Below are 22,035 nucleotides of genomic sequence, written 5' to 3' on the forward strand. Positions count from 1 at the left end.
ATGTACTTTCAAATGCAAACCAAAAGGGAGAAGTTATAAATGATAAAGTTGCACACACTACACTTTTACACCTTTATTTTACATTTATTTGGTATTTTCATAGGTGCACATTCATTGTCCTCAAATTAACATGTTTGGCACAACAAACTAATCTTATTCTTGAATCTATCATGAATTATCCATTGCCTCAGGACTAGATGATCTTGAAGGAATCCTACCTTCTTAAAATAGGCTACATGTAGTCTTATCCTTGGGTTTGGGTTTACTGTGGTTTACTCCACCCAAATTCCAACTTTAAATCTCCCATGACATGAAGTTGATTTTCCTAGAATTTAATTTTTACTTAATTAGATGATATGTCAAATATATTTAATTGAGTGACAAGGATCTTGTTCAACCAGTGGAACCATCATTAGATAGTCGTGGAATCACTCGTAATAAAGTATTTGCGCTTGAATACTATATTAGCACCACATCAATAATTAATCATAGTCACTGCATCATCTACTTGGCATGTCATAGTATATTATGTAAGGACTTGACTTATATCAAGGAAATTGATTATCTTCCCTCTTGCACATAGTAGTTGCCATTGCACTTTTTATCACAACCCTCTATTTTAATGTAGGTATCAAATACAAGAGTGCAATATAACCACATTAGCATTATACATATCTATAAAAATACTAGATCTTGTGCCAATAAAAATGTCGACATTTCTTGCTATTACATTAGTCATATCACACTCATGATACATCACATATTCCATATTGTATAATGATAGTCAAATTTCTAGTTATTATTTTTGATCACAACAATCAACATAATCATCATTCATAAACACAATCAAGAAGAGTTAAACCCTCTTTATCCTCTAAATTTAATTTATTAATATATTTTAGTTTCAACTTTATTAATTTAATTGTTATTCCATTTGTTTCTATTTATTAGATTAGATTTGGATTAAAAAAAACTAATGAATTTATTTCAATAAGATAATAATAATATTAAACTGTTTAATTAAAAATTGCAATCTATTTTTAGAGTTTTATAGTTTATATTATTTAGACATAAAAATTTACTAGATTTAAAATACTAAAATAATAATATTTTTTTTGTAGAGAGAAAAGTATCAAAAAATTCTAGAGAAAAATAATAACACAACATTTTAATATGATTCTAAATAAATATAATGAATTGATTACACAACAAGTTAAGTAAATTGAAAATTAAAATAAAAAGTTAGAAAGCACTTAGATTTTGATAATGGTACTAGTTGGTATCACTATTTGAATTGTACATGAGTGTGAATATTATATCTAAATTATATCTCTCATGTACTAAATGAGTCCTTTAAATGTTTGCAAGAGTGTTGGACATAATCATGTCTTACTATGTTTAGAGCTCTCATAGATTGTGATTGATTTGTCTATCTTTGATAGTTTTGTTTCTATTGAGATATTTGAATTAAGATCAAGGTAATGCAAAAATTACTTTTAAGGGAAAGGTTATAGCTCAACAACACAATTGATGAGAATGATGGCACGTGATAGAATGACCATTCATCAAGATTCATACCTCTAAAAGCACTTCTTAACCAGATATATAAAGATTGAAATCATTTAACCTTCCCTTAATCACAATTTCTATATAAGATTTTCTTCCAAATTTTGTTATCCTAAGAGATTTATAAATTAGCTATTGCTGAAAATAGAAGGGAAAAACAAATTGAGACCCTGCTGTGATCATTGTGGCTTTAGGTGTCTTCTGCCCCATGATTTCGATGCAATGGAGAGAGGACATATACAATTAATTAATTATACCCATTCCGAAGGAAATCATGAAAGCAAAGCTGTCATTTCAATAATTTTAATTTAAATCATCATAATGGCATCGAGAAAGGTGGTGAATGCAGCAGGATTAAGCATCACATGACACGACATTACTGGGTAGTGGAGTAGAGAATGTGAATTGTCTGTGTAAAAATCGAAACCCTCACACTGATTCCTCACTGTGTGACAATGGGGAACGAAAAATTTAATAGAGCTCTGAGAGCTATGAAGAATATTGGACTCAGCAGTAATACCGTCAGTCCTGTTCTGAAGCGTCTTTTGAAGGTTTGTCCCCTGCTTTTTCACATGTTATTGCCCCTCTTATACAGCGCCTCTAACTTACATTACCCTCTTGTGTTTACACAGTTGTATAACAATGAATGGGAGCTTATAGAAGCCGAAAGTTACAGGGTTCTTGCAGATGCCATCTTCGAGAATGATGAGGTTGAAGAAGAAGAAGAAGACGAGGAATTGGAGGTTCTGTTACCACTGCATTGCATATGAAAATTCAAGCATTTAGGGTTTGAATTGACTGTAGTAGTCTGTTTGTATGAGTTTTTGTGAATTGTGTTTCAGGTACAAACAAAGAAATCAAAGACGAAAAGGAAAAAATGTAACGTTGTGGTGGATAGCGACAGTGAGAATGAAGACGAAGGGGAAGTGCAGAACGAGTACGAGTATGTGCCTCCTCTCACTCGAGCTCGAAGCGTGGTGGTTACCCGTGTGGTTCGCCGTGAGAGAGAACGAGAGTCAGAGCCGGAGCCAAGCGAGGATAAATGCATCGATGAGGCTTCTCCCTCGAGTAGCAACAGAAAAAGATGCACTCCCGTAAAAAAGAAATCTAAAGCAGAGCCTGAGGTGGAGCTCGTGGATAGCAAGAGAAAATTGGTTGATGATGAGAAGGGTAAGAGAAAATTGGTTGACGATGAGAGGGGTAAGAGGAAATTGTTTGACGATGAGAGGGATAAGGAGAAATTGGGTGACGATGAGAAGGGCAAGAGAAAATTGGTTGATGATGAGAGGGGTAAGAGAATTGCAGACGAAGAGCCTATGTCTCCTGCTATGCCCCTGGCTCTGCCACCCCCTTCGCCTCCGCCTCCGCCTCCGCCTCCGCCTCCGCCTCCGCCTCCGCCTCCGCCACCGTCGCTGTCGCCGTCTCTTATTTTGAAAAAGCCTAAGATGGAGTATGAAGTGGAAGTAGACCCAAATAGTGCCATTACCTGTTTTGGAACCCCCATTGTTGAAGACAAAAGTATGAGTACTGAATGTGAAGGTGAGAGTGAAGCGGGGCTTCCCAAGAGACAGAATGAGCATGAGGATGGGGAGAGCAGGAGCTTTGGCATCATCAGTGTGGCTCCAATAGCCGCCGTGAACATTGATTTCGGTACCCAACAAAATGGTAAGTTTAATTTTCTGCCTTCATGTAACTTGCCTTATATGCAGCGGTGAGGGACTAGTCCCGAATGCCACACCCATATGCGGCACTGGCTGCATGTGTTTTCTTAAAAGTACTTTTAAAACAGCTTAAAAAAATGATACCTTTACTTAAGGCGTGGGTTGGATTATTCATAAGTGTTCTAAAGTTTGTGATCGTTTCGATTTTGTTGGCCTTGCATTCCAACTGCCAACTTTTATTCTAAACATTCAAATGTAATTTAACATCATTTTTGATTAATTTATGGGGTATGTAATTTTTTAATTAAAAAAAAAATCGCAGAAGTAGAGTCATTTGAATGGGTTTCTGAATAGTAGTGAGTATCTGCAATCAAGTCAAAATAAGGGACACATTAGTGGGTGGTGCTTACTGTTTGAATATCCGCTCGTCACATTTGCAGTATGTTGTTTGCTAGGATAAGTCTCTGTTTGCCTTTATCCTTGGAGGTGCATCATTCAATATGTTTCTGACTGTATTTCTTTCATAAGCAGTACAGTACGTCTGTGATTCTGAACAACTACAAAGAAATGAGGAGGAATCGCATGAAGTACATGGTCGTTCAGAGCAGTGTGACGATGCCCTAGAGGCACTCGCTGAAACATATATGGAAATGGACAACGAAGAAGATTTGACTTCAGAATTTCTCTCAGAAAGACCAGAAACTGGATTTTCAGTGATCAATAACGTTGGAAATGCACCACATCTTAAAGAACCTTTTTCACCTTACAATAGCGACCTTGAAGGATCAGGTCATAGTCATACACAACTTTGTCTAGAATACAATAATGGCATTGAAAAATCAGGCCATATGCAGCCATCTCTAGGATGTCATAAGGATTTTGAAAAATCAGAGCTTGAAACGGCATGTCTCAAGTGCCTTCAAGCACCAGGAAATGCACAAACAAACTTTGATTTAAACACTGGTGTCACAGAAACAGATATACCACGGCTACTAAGCACAGACCGGGTCCTCAAAATGATTGAAGTCCAAACACAACAATTATTCAAAATTCTTCTACCAAATTTTCCAGCTACAAAGTTGATGGAAATGTTTGGCCAGCAGTTGTTGAAAAGGAAGGATGGCCAAATTTGCATTGAAAACCATACTCAGGCTGTCTCAGTGGCAACCAATCATTTAATGCCAAATGACGAAGACAGAGTTTGCAGAAGTCCAAGAACCATTCAGAAAAGCGGGGAATCTCCAGTATCCTTTGAAGATGATGATCATGCCGAATCAAAGGATAATGCTGCCACGTGCACAACATTAATAAGTCTTGATCGATGCAGAGTAGATGATGAACAATCCAGACCAATGCATGATCCGAAGGACATATCTAGGGGCGAAGAGGTCATCCCAATACCAATTGTGAATGAGCTATCCAGTGAGAATGTCCCCACTCCATTTCAGTATATACAAAGGAGTATTGTTTATCAAAATGCATATTTGAATGTTTCTCTAGCTCGAATTGGTGATGATGATTGCTGCTCAAACTGCTCTGGCAATTGCTTGGAATCTCCTATAACATGTGCATGTGCCAGAGAGACAGGAGGTGAGTATGCCTACACAAGGGATGGTACTCTGAAAAAATACTTCATTGAGGATGCAATGTCTTTACATATGAAGCCTAAACAACATCAATATTTTTACTGTAAAGATTGCCCTACTGAGAGGACAAAGAATGAGTGTAAACCTGATCCTTGTAAGGGGCATTTGATTAGAAAATTTATAAAGGAGTGCTGGAGCAAATGTGGTTGCAATAAGCAGTGTGGAAACCGTGTGGTACAGAGAGGAATTACTTGTAAGTTACAGGTAAGAATATCATGTGAACTATGCAAATATTTTAACTATCTATTTATGGTTGGAAAAATATAATTACTTGCTTTTTTAGTGAAGGTAGTGTTAAGAACACTATGTGGTGATATGCCTATTTTAAAACATAGGAAAAGACAAAATTATCATTCTTTTATAGAATGATTTGTTTTTTGAGAATTTTGCAAAACAAGGTGTACCTTTTCGTGTTTTAGCATGAACAAAGAATGGAAAATACAAAGTGATATTTCTATTATTGGTGAATGAATACAGCATAAGGTTCAAAGCATCTAGCCACTGCATGAATATTTTGGTTGGGTTTGTGAGTTTGGGAGTTAGAGAGAAGGATGACCTAGAGACAAATTTGGAGATTTTGTTAATATTTTTAATTATTGTTATGTTAGTTTTGGGTCAGACACATTAGAGAGTAAGGAGATTAAGGCACTGCAACTTCAACTTCTGTGCAGGTTTTCTTAACTCCAGAAGAGAAGGGATGGGGTGTTCGCACTCTTGAAGAAATACCTAGAGGTGCCTTTGTGTGCGAGTATGTGGGGGAAATTATAACAAACACTGAGCTATACAATAGAAACAATGAAAGAATGTGTGATGAAAAGCACCACTATCCAGTGCTCTTGGATGCAGATTGGTGCTCTGAAGGTGTCCTTAAGGATGAAGAGGCTCTTTGCTTGGATGCCACTCATTATGGAAATGTTGCAAGATTTATCAACCATAGGTAACTAAGCTTCATAATATGTTCTTTTGCATTATACAAAGACCAACCTTTCTGATTTTGTTGGTTTTCAATTAAGTGATCCGACCTGAAAATGAAATCGCTCCATATAATAGAACATAATGATGTTTACACACGAGTAATGTGAAAAATTATTTATAGCAGTGTTAATTGTTGTTTTTCCCGTATTAATGTTTTGTAACTTGAAGCCTATGACCTTTGTCATGACACAAAGGTTTTATTAATTTTCACCAAAGTGAACCTGTCCTGAAAATGAAGTTACTTCATATAATAGAACATGATGATGTTTATACACAAATAAATAGTCTGAAAGGTATTTACAAACAATCTTAATTGACATTTTGAATTTTTCCCTTATTCAGTATTGTAACTGCAAGCCTCTGATCATGGAATGCTTGCTTATTATCACTTTCTGTGTTTTCTAGACATTCATTTGCTAACACTGCTTTTGACTGACTTTGGTGGATTATTATTTTCCACATGATACCAACACTAGCCTTTCTAAGTTGATGTCATTTTACTCCATTGAAAATCCAGAAATTAAAAGTGGATTCTTATCAAGTCAACAGTTTAGTAGTTTTTTAAGTAGTAGTATCTTCTGATCTTATTTGTCATTGGAATCTAGTTAATCTTTTTGATTCTTCTCATGTTTATTACCTTTATTTCACCACGACTTGTAACTAACTTTGGGAGATTGTCGTCATCTGTAAGACTGCATGAAGTAGTGTTGCTTAAATTGCAAACTCAGACTATTAAGTTCTTTGCAGAAATTCAGAAATGGTCTGAGGATACATAAGATCTTGTCATTTGTTAAACAATTTTTAAATGTCAAGAAATGTTTTTATCTATATCAGTAGATTTCCACAATAAGAAGAGGTAGAGAGAGAGAGTGTCTGGTCTGCAACATTTTTTTCATTTTTCCTTGTGCTCTCTACTTTCATTCTGATGATGGATCACAGAGTGTGATCTGAAACGTTGATGTAAAAAAGCTCACACAATCAAATCCAGAAGCTCAGAGACATGTTTTTATCTGTTTATAACTTTATCCATTGAAGGGTCTTCTGGTTTCACTTCTTTGCTATTGATCAGTTTGATCAAATGATGATCTGACTTCTTTATATACCTAAGTTCAAGTGGTTGATAGTGATCTATGTATGATATAGGAAAACATCTTATAACTCATTTTATTAAGTCAGATTGATGGTTGAGTCTTTTTGGATGATCAAACTCAATAATGGATTTTTCCGACCCCCTTTGACCTTGAAGAATGAAATTTTAATGGGGTCTGATATGGATTTTATGTTTATTTTGAAAGGTTTGTGATAGTTGGGTGTGACTATTTACTGAGTTAATTACAATCACTTACTAGCATACATATTCTTGTAAATGTTTCTTCTACACCTTAGATGAACCCGAGTTATTCTGACTAGACCTTAGTTGAATCACTAATTAGTAACCACAGAGAATAACTAATTTCAGTGAATGCTCTTTTGCGGTGAATTATTATATCAGTTAAATACACCTCATGATGACGGACTATGATTGAATGCTAATCCGTAATCACACGTGTATGGCAATGAAACTCCTTTGAGTTCAAATTTGTCTTGACAACAAATTGCTGGAAATTTACAGTCCGTTGAAGCATTGGAATCTCAAATAGTTGATGCTAAAACACCAGAAATTGGATTACAAACTCTTGAAGTAAGTGTTTTTAGTACTTGTCATATAGCGTCTTACTCGCTTTCTTGAATATGTCATTCTCTAAAATCTGTTTTTTTCCCTCCCATTTTGCTTCACTACCTTAAATCTTCCCATAACATCTTTGAATGGGCTGTATACTTCCAACATTGCTTTTGTGTGAGTTCCATTTTTTGTATGAGACAATTGTTTAATTTTAGGATAATAAGATTTGGTTCTCAGTACTTTTTTTGGCTGAAAGTTGTCAATGCCAAAGTCTCTTGAAATACAGAACAATCTGGTTAAATTACTAATTTGTTTCAACTTTCCACACCTTCGCAATAAACCTATTATAGAAAATTTTAGGTTATTTTAGTGAAGCAAAAAAATTATAATTGTTCCCACATGTATTATGCCACTGTATGACTCTTTTGCTTTTTCTACCTTTTAAAGCAGGTGGTTATGTTAATGTATGTAATTCTTCATGTTTACGTGTCATAACTAGTTTTGGAAATTTTATCTTCAAGAACTCTTATATATTTAGAATGGAACCGTGCGACTTGTATCATTTAGGAAATGTCAAATCACATGATTAATGTTTGATGCATCAACATGAAGTGTCCTTTCAATCGTTGAAGATATTATTGGGTTCCTGCCTTTTGTAGAGTATTGTAAATTATGTTTCCTATGTAGAGATTGACTATGAATCAGTACCCACATTCGAGTGAGGTGCAAAAAGGAAGCACTGAGTATGGTTTGAGTAAATACTTTAACTAAGTTATATAAATGAGTATGATTTGAATGCATAAGTGTTCTCCTGTTTCTGTCTTTTGTATTTTCACATTTTAAATTATATATATTATAAATCAAGTCAGCACACATAATCATTTATGTTCAGGAGTTCTATCTGCAGTTACATTCATCTTTTACTGTAGTGCTTAATTCAGGTGAAATAAATTTTTAAAAGTATATGTGCTTCTGTTAGCAAAATAAAGGACAGAGTTTTGGCAAAAGATTCTTTAAGAAAATTATCAGCCATGGAGCCCATGAAAAAATGGAGCTATGAGGACTTTATTGGTGTTCACAACATAGTGTCAACTTGAACAAGACAAACAAATCCGATTGAAGGAATATTTTGTAATCTTGTAATCAAATACAACAATTTGAATTCTTTTTCTGAAGCTTGGTAAATCATGGCTGAGGCTATGGGCTACTTTTAATATAGTGTGAGGAAGTTTAGATCATATTTTTAAGACATGTCGACATTGTGCACACTTGAATGTTTCCCGTAATTGTTTTAATTTGAACTAGACAAAGGAATTCATTTTTGGGAAAGGTTCATAGATTTGTATCAAAAGGCAATGACTTAAACTGCTATTTTTCTTGGTAAATATTGGGTGAAGATATAGGCCACTTTTAACATGGTGTTAACACGAGTAAGTTTGGACCACATTCTTGAGATTAAAACATTGGGTACGCTCATATATGACCCTAATTGTTACACTACAACCTTGGCATGTGTCAACTGAACTTATGGGTCACCATCCTGTGATGGAGAGATTTGGAATTGGGTCACTATGATTCTCGCACCGATTACCAGTACTACACAAGCCCTTATACAACTATTTAAACATGTTTAAAGTACGTAATAGTTAGTGAACTCATCCATTTCATAAAATTAAGATTTTAAAATTAAATTCCAGTAGTTGATAAAAAACTAAAACCGTGTAATTTGCTATTAGTAATTGTCTAGGTTGTGGAATCAGAATTAGAATTGGGTATGGGTACAGGTATGTGTGTATGATATGTTGGTACAACAGATTTTTTTAGGAGGGCTGGGTACATTACAGGTATGTCTGTACAAAAAGGTCCATCGAATATGCAGCCGGATCTGGCTTCTGTGGAATATGCTGCTGGATCTGGGTACATTCCATCAGGGGTTGACAGACAGTCGGCAGGCTTGTCTCGGACAAATCTAGGACAACCCAAACCAAACTTGGGGGAACATTGACTAGTCCATGTGAATCCACAGAAAAAAAAGCATTTTTGAATTTTTTTCAGTCTGCAAATAATTTTTATTTAACCTGCATATTATTTCTTTTGGAAGCAAATGTTAGTAGCTATTCATTTGGTATAACAAGAGGGGCAGGCATGTGGATTACTAATTTTGTATTATCCTCGGAAAAGAAACCGCAATCTTTATAAATACAAACTGATTACAAATTATCATTTATCATTTCATATTTATGAAGATTACTGTTTTAATATTTTCTCAGTTTATTTAGTAGAGTAAAAAGGTAGTGATTTTTATTTGGTAATTGATATGCTATGCGGTAATCAATATGATTATTTAAACAATATATAAATATTTATTAAATTAATTTTATAATTATAATATGTAGTAATTTAATTAATATTTTATGGAATAATTATTTCTCTGTGTAAAAAACAATATGAATTATCTATTTTGTTCATAATATCCCTATTTTTAGTATATATATATATATATTGCTATTTAAATGTTGCAGATCAGATAATAAATTTAGACAAATTTAAACATCAAATCAAATAATTGTTGAAACAGTCTAGATGTGTTTTTTGAAAATTTGAAATGCCGATCATTTGAATCATTTAATATTCAAGAGATAATAAAAATGCAATTGTACATCATGATCACTTTTTTTTCTTTACATGATCACTAAGATAAAGAAACAGACATCATTGACTATGGTCAAATAGCATGTGCCCAGTCCTCTTCCTTTAGGTGACTCAGTATCGCTTGATATTTGGTGTCTCTATCAATATCATCGTTGGCTTAATATACATATTTTAGTGTCACAAAACTAAGCCTTTAGTAGGTAAAGGTGCTCCTTTGATTAATGAGGCATCTTTCAAGTCCACATCCTATCGCAGTGCCAGTGCTCATCCATTCTTTTATCTCATGAGTCTTTTGTGAGTTTGAAAATGAAGTGCTATGTAGAGAAGCGAAGCTTCTCTCCTTTCTTTGGTAAAAATATGCTTCTCTGAATAGTAAGTGAAGTTTTAGGCAGAGGTTGCCTTCCAACAATATGGGAGTAAGAACCATTGGACAAGGCAAGTAGAGAAGCAAAGCTTCTCTCCTTTCTTTGCTAAAAATATGCTTCTCTGAATAGTAAATGAAGTTTTAGGCAGAGGTTGCCTTCCAACAATATAGGAGTAAGAACCATTGGACAAGGCAAATGGCAAGCTGTCAAAGCTCTAGAAATTTATCTTTATAGGTCTCTGCCATCCAATCAGATTGACTATGGGACCTTAATAGCACTTGTGATGTTGATGAATTCTCCAAGTTTTGCCGTAGATACAAACACTTGGTGAAGCACACTACCCTCATCTGTTGTAAACATCTTTGTGGTGAGCTTGTCCTTTACTTCTTGGTCATCAGTCAAAGGTACTATCATAGGCTTTCTATATAGAAGTTGTGCTCAAATGTATGGGTTATGGAGAAACATGCTTTTCCTTTCCCACCTTCCCTCCATAATGGTTTTAAAGTTCACTATAAGTATCCAAGATTCTAAACTATGATCCTTCTCACAGATGATTGACTGGATATGCATCAGCTTTATTTTCATATATGTTGTGTCTCTCTAAGACTAAGAGGAAATGAGGGTTACATTATCACCAACCTTCTTTACTGGGGTGTTGGGTGCAACCTTACAATTAAATTTGCTTACATGACCTTATCGTGCCGATTTCCAGATTTTCTTTTCATCAATTTAATTGTAATTCTTGTATTTTAATTACTCACTATAGATTGTTTAGTCTAGAATTTTCTTTATTATAGATTGTATATTTTCTTGCATCTGAACTATCTTCTGATTCTTCTCCAATAATATCAAGTAATTGGCATATGTTTCTGTAGGTTTGATGAACTCTTTCTTTGATAAGACCTATTAGCAGCTTCTAAATGTCCCTGTTGATCACAATCAATTTGAATTTGTGAAATCCTTCTAATGTCCAATAAACATGATATTACTTTCTCCTGACAATCATGGCTGCTTAACAGACAGTAGCTGTAGTGGTGACTGTCTGAACTTATATTGGACGTTTTGATCGTCTTTGGCACCTCAGAAATCTGAAATTGCAACTTTTATTATTTTTATTTTCACTATTATCAAACACTCAATTTGAAGGGATTTACTGGATAAGAGATGTATAATGTTTATAAATGGATAATGATGGATACTATCTTTACCCAGAACATGCATAATTATTGTTAAGGCCTTCAAACTGAAGCCTTAGTTCCATAAAACAACAAACATGGAGTTGCATTTTATACTTTTCTCTGTGAAACGATTTTTTTTTCTATTGTCTCCAGAACTAGACTTTCCAATCGTTTGTTTGATAAGCTTTCTAAAACTGACTTTCACTATTGTGTTGAAGTGGACTGGGAAGGAATGGGAACTGTTTACTGATAATTTAGCTGATAATAGAGGATGTAGTGAACATGGCTAAACTTACTTCTTGATGATTCCAAGGTGGTGTATTTCAGCCCAAAATGCTTTGGTGAAATTGTTTTTCACAAGAGTGGCAGATTCATATATTATCCTGTTGTGACATATTCACACATCGCCTCATTGCAAATGGGTACCCCTCTTTTTGCTGAATAAACCAAGTCTTTTGTACTTCATGTCAAATTTTGAACCTAAGGAATGAGTTATAAGGTCTTGTTGGTCTGGATTCTGGCCTTTGGAGGTGATGAAATGCCGAAGTATGGAATGGATTTTAAAGAGTATAGAGCCTTGACAGTTGTCAAGTCAAGAATTAGGATTTTCAAAATATTTTTAAATTGCATTGTATTTATTGATTATCCTTTGAACTTTGCATTTTGTTAACTTATGACTTGATTGATACTTGTAAGATTACAATGTTTTCTTGTCGTTTTAGGACTGATGCGAGAACAAGACTTTGGATGTTGAGAAGAGGACTTCATTGAGTGGACGATATCATCATCCAAGGAAGAGATTGCAATTATAGAACAAGGAATTTACTAACAAAATGATGAACTTATGCAAATTTGGCTAAGTATGGGACAAAATCCTCCTCAAGGTCTTATTTGCACTCTAAGAGTCTGTGCAAGGTAGGAAGTAGGAATTTCTTCCAAAACAAGGAAAAATCCTTCATGGGGCTTGGTGGCGGTGCTTTTTCGGTGCTTCTGGTAGAAGTTTCTATTTTTGCAGTGTCTATTTTTAGCACTTACTATTTTAAGTAAGTTTCAGCGCGTCTTAGTTTTGGCCAATTTGGAGTTTGGACATGCTATTTTTAGTAGTGGCTATTTCTAGTAAGTCTATTTTTAGTAAATTTCATTGGGTGCCCAATTGGCCTAATTTTGAGTTTGAACAAATTTACTATTTTTAGTAAGTTTCATTGTGTCCCCACTTTCCTTAATATTGTGTTTGGAAGAACTTACTGTTTTTAGTAAGTCTATTTTGGAAGTTCTATCCTTGGCAATAGGAGAAGCACTAACTAGGTTTTGAGCATCCAGTTCTAAATTCGAAAAAGCAAATGAGCAAAGCAGGAAAAGAAAATGAGTGAGCAGGTGATCAAATTTTAGCTGTTTGGAAATCCTCCTTGGGAGCACTAAGCACAATGAAATCTATTCTTGGGCACAAATCCCAAGATAAGGAGGAATTTTCCAAAAATCCAAAAATCCTTCTTTGCCACTCTAATGCTCCAGGAAGACCTCCTTGGGCGCAAGTTCGAAGGAGAGGAGGAATTTTCCAAAAATCCAAAAATCCTTCTTTGCTACTTTAGTGCTCAAGGAAGACCTCCTTGGGCACAAATTCCAAGGAGAGAAATTTTCAAAAAGTCCAAAAATCCTTCTCTGTGTTCAGAATGTGCCCAAGCATGCCAAGAGTCTTGGAATGTGTGAAAAACGGTTGAGTATTGGAAATTTCCTCCTTCGTACTCCAAAGGCACCCAAGTCTTGGAAATGGCAAAAATGGCTAAGTGTTGGAAAATTCCTCCATGCCATCTCATGTGCGCCCAAGCATTCTCAAGGCATGGAAACTCAAAAATTTGACTAAGTATGGAAAAATTCCTTCTCCAAGCTCCAAGTGCACCCGAGCATTCATGAAGTCATGGAAATTGAAATTTTGGCTGTGTTGGAATAATCCTTCCACCTGTCTCATATGCGCCCAAGGTGGATCAATGACATAAGGCATGGAATTTAATGCTTAAGGTAATGTCTTTGATAAAATATGGCATTTGGCAAGTCAAAGGGAGAAAAGAGGGCATCAAAGATTCATCTCTCTAGTTCAAGGGCATCATCACAAGGAATTTCGAAAAGTATAAAAGAATTCTAGTTCTGGACGTTCAAGGAAGATATTCAAAGTTCTCGAGATCTAGTTCAAGTATGAAAGACTTCAAGAATGATAGAATCATCGACAAGGGAGTCCAATCCATTTCGAGAAGGTGAATTCTCGAACTCAAGTACGCGGAAAGAAGAAAACGATCAAAGAAGGATTTTAGAAGAGTTGATCAAAGTTAGAACCTTGGTCCAGATGATGCAATTTGGGAATATACTCCATCACAATCAGTCAAAATGGAATATTCTTTGTGATGAGTTAGTCCACATGGCGTCCAAAATGCTGAGGTGGCGCCCCGACACCTTCTCTGGTCAATCACGTGTTTCCAAACCACATTACCAGATTTATTACATTTGTCGCCAAGGAGAGGGACAGTGGGCATGCTATTTTGGGCGATGAGCTATTAAATGCTTAGTGGGCATGCTATTCTAAGTGATGGGCTACTAAATGCTTAGTGGGCATGCTATTCTAAGTGATGGGCTACTAAATGCTTAGTGGGTGTGTTGCCTCATTAATTGCCAAACCCACTACTTTGTGCCTCAAGGGTTATTCTTGGTCAAACTCTAATTAGGGTTTGCATGGTGTAATCTTGGCCGTTTGTTTGTGGGAGGATCTCTATAAAAGGCCCTGCCTTTTCATTTGTAATTCATCAGATAGTTAGCTCATTAAAAGTAGTGAGCTCTTGCTCCTTAGAGTAGAAGTAGACTAGGAGAAGGAGAAGACATTGTTGCATATGACTTGGAGAAATAAAAGTTGATTGCATTGAAGTTATGGTCAATTCTTGTCGATTTCAACTTGTTGCATGATGTTCCTTCAATTTCTCAAATTGTTAGAAGTACATTGATGTTAATGGAGAATGTGACAATGTTAGATGAATTTCAATGGTTCATACTTTTTGCACCTAGATTATTTCTATTTGTAGTGTAAAGTTACCCTGAGCCTTTTTTATATGGATGCTTAACTTCGATCATTGAATGTACATTGTTCGTTATGATGGTGTTTATTATGATATGAAAATTCTTTGCATAACCCTTGGAAGATTGCATTGGTCTTGTGGAGTTGTTGCTGAGCTTGGTGAAGCTAAACTTGGTTAATGTGGAATTTGTCCATTGGAGCACTATCCATTGATATCATTGTCCTTAGGAGTAGAATAGATTCTCTAACCCTTTCCCCTTTAATTTCAGTTCATTTCAGTTGTGTCCGTTCGAAGAAGAAGCATCTCAAGATTGTAACATCCAATGAAGTTACAACCAGCATTGCAGAAGAAGTGAAAAACAATTCAAACGTAAGTCCCTTTGTGTTACCAGCATACATCAAGCCAAACGAGCTCATATCCAACATAAAGTTGCACGTTTGCAGTAGGAACCTTGGAGTCACTTGTATGATCTTTCACAATTTTAGTATTCCCGGGATTTTTCTCAAGAGGGGATACAGTGTCCTTTGGAAACTTTATTGTGTTGGTGTGGTCACAAAACACCCATCAACGCATCATACCACTGCCTTATGGTTTGTCTTGGGCTAATTATGATACTAACATCAAGGGGATTGGGTTTGAGACAGTCATTTGTCTGCGATCTTATATTCTTCTTCAGTACTAGAAGAATAACTTGTGTTGAGTACCAAGGTTTTGAGGGCCAAAGAAGAGAACAAAGAGGAAATTCTAAATACTGCAGGAAAAGGGAAAAAATGAAACCACTCACTATGCATTCAATTCACTGTTCAATTCACATAACTCGAGGATTTGTTCTTCAAATGTATACAAATGTGTGTTTAAAGACTTAAGTACCTATATCAAAGGAAATCAGGAAACTCTTTTTAAATAGCTGCAGATGCATCCCTATGTTTCAGAGATATCATCAGTATAAGATGTTTGCGGATTGTTTAATGGATATCATTAGGATAATATGGTTTGAGGATTGTTTCATAGATATAAACTGCACAATATAATTGGGGATGAATATGGTGGGACTTTTTAATGAGGTTATCCTAATGCTGAAAGGGTTTCTATGAAATGCTAATTTATATGTACCCTTGGAAGTATTAATTCATGTAAGTGCTAAAAATTTTCGAAATCAAATTTAAAAATGAGTGAATTTCAAGCATATCCAAACTTATGCTGAATGATTCTTTGGGAAGCTTGGTCAAGTCTTGTGATTAATAAGAAATAAAAAATATTTAGACATCTGATCTTCTCATCTTTTACATATTCAGGAACAGAAAATCAATGATCACTTCTGATTTTAAATCTTTATAATTTATATAACCATGCCAGTGATAGAACCAGGAAAATTATTTATTTTGTAACCGTAAGAGTTAAGAAAAAATAAGTAAATGCTTTTGGGGCACTCCTTCAAGGTAGTGTAAGTCACCCTTAAGAGAGATAGCTTTCAACTGGTGAAGTCATTCAAATAATTTGTATTTGTTTAAAACTTAAAACTTACAATTGTTTACTTTTTACCACAGTATTTTTCTTGAGAATCTCCTATAACATTCATGCCCAATATCTATTTTAAGCAATTGCATAAATTGTCTGAATATATATATGGATTTTAATATTAAATAAGAGCACAATAGCTAAGATGTATAAGACACAAGTCAAACTATGTTCGTTGTGATCTCCTACATCTTTTTTGGGCACTTCGATTGTTCTGGGCCAAACTAGGTTCATTCTGATCTCCTATATCTGTTTTAGTTACCTTGAATTTAACGAGAACTTAAACATGTGTATAGATGAGAATTTGACACATTTGAACCTCACCTTTGAAATTTCGCTTTGCAAAACTTGGATTCACATTTGAACTTGGTGATTCATGCAGGCACAGCTACCATATATTATAGGGGTTTGTTGCAAGGATGAAAATATCAGATAAAAATCGGAAAAATCGCAATATAACGGGATCCAAATGATTGGCCGATTTAATTGGTGTTAAAATCGGCAATTACCTAAAAAATTGCAGTTTTTTTCTAAAATAAATCGGGGTTTTTTCGGTTTAAATTGCGATTTCAAAATAATAAATCACGCCTTCTAATTTCGTCGAAACCCTAAAAGTAAAAACCGAAATACAATAAATGCGGGCGGAAAAAATAAAGTGACAGTTGACACTGCATTTCCCGACGACGCCCGACGCTGCATTTCCCAATGGCCGATGACGCCCTACGCCCGCCAGTTTTAACATTTTTAACATTTTAATTTAAGTTTTTAAGAGTTGTAAATTATTAAATTTAAAAATAGTGAGAGATTTAAATTTTAAATTACAGAGCTTTATCTAATAATCTATCATGAAATTAACTGAACAAACCCTGCTTTTTCTGTATTTTTAATAAAAATTTCATGTCAAACTTTCTGTATTTTAGTAGCTATTACAGAGATTATTAAATTTAATAGCTCTGGTTACTAAAGTGAGATTTTTTTTAATAAAAAAATCGTGTCAAATTTAAATGGTAATAAAAATCTATCATCAAAAATTTATTAAACTGTTATATATTTGTAATTAGTTATACGTGTTTTTTTAGAATATTTTAAGAAATTATATATTTTCAAATGTTCGATAATTTTGCTGATTAATTGCCGATTTTTTCTCGATTCCCGATTTTTAAAAAATTTTCGGACAAAAGATTTATTGCCAATTAAGATATTTACATCTTTGATTTGGAGGTATCCACATGGATGAACTCTTATGTGCCCTTAATAGCCTCATTTGTTTGCAACATCTGAGACCAGTAATCTTAGCATATGCCCTACTTAACATCATTTGTCAGGTCAAATTATGCCCTGAGTGTTGCACTTAGATGGTCATTTGTAACAGTGTCCCAGATAGACTGGGTTGAACTATGAAAAAAGATAGCTTACAAAGTATAATTATACTTGCGCCTTTCAATTTCTGCCGATTATAAATTTCAATTCATGGGTTGTTCCTCAAATTGAAAATGAGATGAGAGTTAACTTTTCTTTTCTAACTAAGATAATTCAATAAAAGAATTGCTGTTGCATGCCATTGATAGGATACAATAATTGAATAACTATAACATTTTTAGATTTTGCTAATTTGTAGACTGGCTTTCACTTTCAGGTGTTATGATGCGAACTTAATGGAAATTCCAGTTGAAGTGGAGTCCCCAGATCGTCATTACTACCATGTATGGACATAAGAAACTTTCTTGCCGGCTGGTGGCATTTTCTGGACTTACATTTGCTTTGTAGCTTTTTACAATAGTGTCTCTGATTTGGTATTAATCTATACCTTCTAAATTACAGCTTGCGTTCTTCACTACAAGAAAGGTAGAAGCACTTGAGGAGCTCACATGGGTATGCAAAAAATCTATACTTTAGCTTTTTTTTTGGCATATTTAAACCTGTCTGTATTGTATTCTATCTACATTTTTGGCCATATTCAACATTGAGCATGAATACTTCACATTATTTGAATCTTCTATATAACTTCTTTGTTGTGCTTTTTTCAGACTAGAGAAAATATGGTTTGAGAATGTCATTCCTTGTTATGCTAAATTGAGACAGGCAGGAGGTGCATATGTCTCCATTTTTGACTTATAGCTCACTTCTTACCAAAGCATACATGCAAGTCTTTAGATAGCTTCAATTTAATAATGGTGTAAATAAATTGATGTGCCAAATTTGAATTTGTTTGGCATCAGGTTTTTGCATGTTTTCAATTTGTTATGGTATTGGACAGCCAAATGAGTCAGATTTGGATTTTTTGACACTGGGACGTTTACTTTTAAATCCCTTTTGCTCAATTAGTGCAATGTGTGAATTTATTACCAAATTCTAATGGTGATTAAGCCATAAGTTTGGAGTGCTAGAAGTATGGCCGATGCAAACTTCTCTTAGCAATCTGTGTCTCCTGGAGTTAAGTGCCTTCAAATTTTGATTTTCTTTTATTATTTATATGGTCATACATCTATGTAGTTGGTAATATTGAAGTTTTTATTTCAATTCCATGTGCAACATTAGTTGTTTTCAGTCCAGTCTCGCAGTGGCGAAGGTGCCTTAGAAACATGGTTGGGTTTGAATTTATTATGTGTCCTTCACTTTCGATGGTACAGAAACTTCAGTTTCCTACAAATATATTGTCATAGCATTGAAATGTAAGGGCTATCACACCTCTATAATGGAAGGGCCTCCTTAATGACATATACCAGCCCTGAGTGCAATGAAGCTTATTGGGAAAGAACTCTACCCTCAGTATTGACAGAGATCTAAATACCAGCATATGAATTTTTGAGAGGGTGTTGTTTTGATTGTAGTGCAATTTTGATTGAAGCAACTCATTTTTATATTTAGTCATCTGCTCTTTGAAATATGTTGATGACATTGCCAATCAATTTGGACATCAAGTAATATACACATCAATCAACTTTTTCTTTGTATTGTTACAGATTCAGCAGAGTGCCTAACAGTCGGGAAAAAGCACAAGAATAACTTATTTGATTTGCAATATGTGCCAAAAAGATGTCAATGGGATTATAATCAATCATGTATAGAATTTAACTTTCCTGGCACATGTGATATGACATGAAGTAGAAAACAGTTCACAAGTAGTCCCCTGCTTTATCAATAATTACATTCTCTTCTGAATACACTTGAGTATGTGTAGAATCTCAAGTTTCATGGGTTCTGGTTCCTAGCATAAAATTCAGTCACATCGCCATGGTTGTTGCCTACCACAGCCTTCACACTTTACAGGTTAATAACAAAGGATTGCATGTAAAGCTTTTGGTTCTGGTTTCACTTGTGGACAAACTTTAGTTTCGTCTGCATTATCCCTGATGGCAATAAAAATGTGGCATTTATTCTTGTATGAATTGTGTCTATCAGGGGCTTGGACATGAACTTGAAGGCAGTATGCAAGAAGCATTAATTCTGTATTTTACCTCATTTCATTAGCTGAGCCACGATATGGTTCAACACTTTCTCTGGGTGTCTGCAGTATTTTTTTTTGTCAGCAATTTTAATGTTGTCTTGTAGTGGGGCCAGTTTGTGATTTACATCTGCAACTAGTTTCATGTTATAGCTGTTTGCCTGTTGGGTAAATGTAAATTTAACTTTCTGGATCATATGTAATGCAGGATTATGGAATCGATTTTGAAGATTTGGGGCATCCTATTAAAGCATTTGAATGCCGTTGTGGAAGTGCAAAGTGCAGAGATGTGAAGCCATTAACTCGCCGCAGAATTTTGCGTCATTGAGAACAACAGGATGCATGAAAACTGTGTGTTTGTACAATGTCTGTAGGATTTGGTAGTCAGTAATAGTAATATGTGTGTAAATTCACTCTGGAAACTTCAAGTTTTTATTTTGGTGGCACATGTAGAGCTACATAACTATGCTAAACATGCCTTGAACTTATCACATGGTAATGTGAATTTTATTGATTAGCTAATATCTGTTGCATCTACACATCCGTGTATTACAGGTGTTTTGTGCTTGAAAGATGTCACGACAGAAAATACCTCCACACTAATTCATGTTTTTCCAACCATAATTGTATCCGTTCAATGAGTCTCAATCTTGAATTAGCTGAAAATGGAATTTATTTGTTGAATGCAAATAATAACCAAAAGAAATAACAATCTTCTTTAGAAAACAAGTGTAGACTGAGAATGTAAATAAGAAAGCCCCACATTGTTCATTATAGAATGCTCTTTTACTTAAGAATATTCTAGACCTTTTCAAGAAAAATAGTGGAGAGCATGAGTTGTGTTAGCTACAAGATCATTTTATTTTTGCAGTGTTGATGTCCTTTCTAATCTAATAACTGAAGTTGCTCAAGAGGCAGTTATGTGGCATTTATGAAGTCTTCGTGGCTTTTCATTTCTGTTGAATGAGGAGAAGTGGGACATTATTGCTACCGCTTGAAAGCTTTATGTGACAAAGCAATTTGTCACTGACACTACTCATAAATGTACTACTAGGAGTTCCACAGCATAATTTGACAGTGACACACATACAATTTTAGTGCTAGGAGTTCCACACCAGGTATATTTGTAACCTTATTCTGTAAGCAGAATGGTGCTTTCGTTAACCATCACTGTGCTGCATTATTTGAGAAAATTCTAGTTTTTAAGAATCCTGTGCTTTTTATTGCCCACTGGAATTTTAAATAACACCTGTTATTTTGGCATGGTGTTATTGTGAAGAACAGAAGTTTTACATTCCAGATCATTATTGATTATTCTGAATCTGTAGTTTCTTAAGTGCATTCTCTGTGCAGTCTGCTTGCTTCCTCTGGGCCACATATTTTCCCTTTGTTGAGAGAATTATTTATTAATTTTACATGGTGACATGTTTCCACTTCTCAGACTGGTGTTCTCATCTCCCCGGGCATCTCCTAGGACTTAAGGATAGCAGGGGATGTTCCTTGGCCATCCCCAGATAACTTGCAAATTGGGGATGGGTTACTGAAACATCAGATTCAGAGACCCTATATTCCTGCTACAGTTGGAAATGTCTTAGGCATCCCTTGACCATCTCGGGGACAACCAGATCTCCTTGACGTCCTTGTAATTTAAAAAAAAAAGCAGTTGAATTAATAAAAAACTGAGAGTTAAAACGTAAAGATGTGGGGGCCCCACAAGTGTTGGAATTTATTAGTATTACACCTGAGCTTGTCAGTCAATCACCTGTCAGCAAACAGCTCATTCTAAATATTTTTTGATTTCATCCCCTCTTTTCCCCTGACAGTGCTGAATTTGAATTTTGAGTGAGGGAATTTTGACAGAGACAAGAAGAGACAAAAGGGAAGAATGTTCTTGCAACAGTAAGAGAGAGTTTTCTGAATAAAGTAGATAGAATGTTTTTGCAGCAGCAACAGAGATTGTGAAGGGAGTGTTTGCGGTAACAGGTAGCTCCAGACAAATAGAACAGTGTGCAGCTCCAGATAGTTGCAGAAACCAGCTGATAGCAGCTCTGGATAGCTGTAGAAAACTGTTTGTAATCATATTGTAATCTGAGTTTGAAGGTTATTTTGTAAATGCCATTTATGATTAGTAAAAAAATGTTTCATGCCTCCAGTTGTCTCTGTGTTTGAGTTTTTTTTTTGTGTTTTGCCAACTGGTTGGCAACAGAACAGCATCTCTGTGTGTCTAGTCTGGTCTTTATTTCCAATAACAAGCCCCCTCATGCCCCTCTTGCAACTCTAAAAACACAACTAAGTCAACTTTTAGCC

General features: G+C 35.0%; 1 protein-coding gene across 2 annotated transcripts; it reads left to right on the top strand.

The window, feature by feature from the left end:
• The first annotated feature begins 1,675 nt into the window (after positions 1 to 1,675).
• On the top strand, positions 1,676 to 20,267 carry LOC131062874 (uncharacterized). Of its 2 annotated transcripts, XM_057996612.2 has the most exons (9): positions 1,676 to 2,117; positions 2,199 to 2,309; positions 2,409 to 3,231; positions 3,759 to 5,077; positions 5,545 to 5,810; positions 17,920 to 17,986; positions 18,105 to 18,155; positions 18,311 to 18,372; positions 19,937 to 20,065. In XM_057996612.2, the coding sequence occupies exons 1-8, from the start codon at positions 2,022 to 2,024 to the stop codon at positions 18,329 to 18,331; spliced, it is 2,754 nt and encodes a 917-aa protein (XP_057852595.2). In that variant the 5' UTR covers positions 1,676 to 2,021; the 3' UTR covers positions 18,332 to 18,372; positions 19,937 to 20,065. The 2 variants fall into 2 exon arrangements, with proteins under 2 accessions (XP_057852595.2, XP_057852594.2); XM_057996611.2 differs by lacking the exon at positions 18,311 to 18,372 and having other exon boundaries at positions 1,677 to 2,117; positions 19,937 to 20,267.
• Positions 20,268 to 22,035: the final 1,768 nt, after the last annotated feature.

The sequence above is a fragment of the Cryptomeria japonica genome, chromosome 9, assembly GCF_030272615.1.
Source record: "Cryptomeria japonica chromosome 9, Sugi_1.0, whole genome shotgun sequence".
NCBI lineage: Eukaryota > Viridiplantae > Streptophyta > Pinopsida > Cupressales > Cupressaceae > Cryptomeria > Cryptomeria japonica.

Bases quoted from the DNA above. Each gene is read 5' to 3' on its own strand.
- LOC131062874 (XM_057996611.2), top strand. From the start codon at position 2,022: ATGGGGAACGAAAAATTTAATAGAGCTCTGAGAGCTATGAAGAATATT. The intron at 2,118-2,198 runs GTTTGTCCCCTG...GTGTTTACACAG, and splicing joins TTCTGAAGCGTCTTTTGAAG to TTGTATAACAATGAATGGGA. The intron at 2,310-2,408 runs GTTCTGTTACCA...ATTGTGTTTCAG, and splicing joins AAGAAGACGAGGAATTGGAG to GTACAAACAAAGAAATCAAA.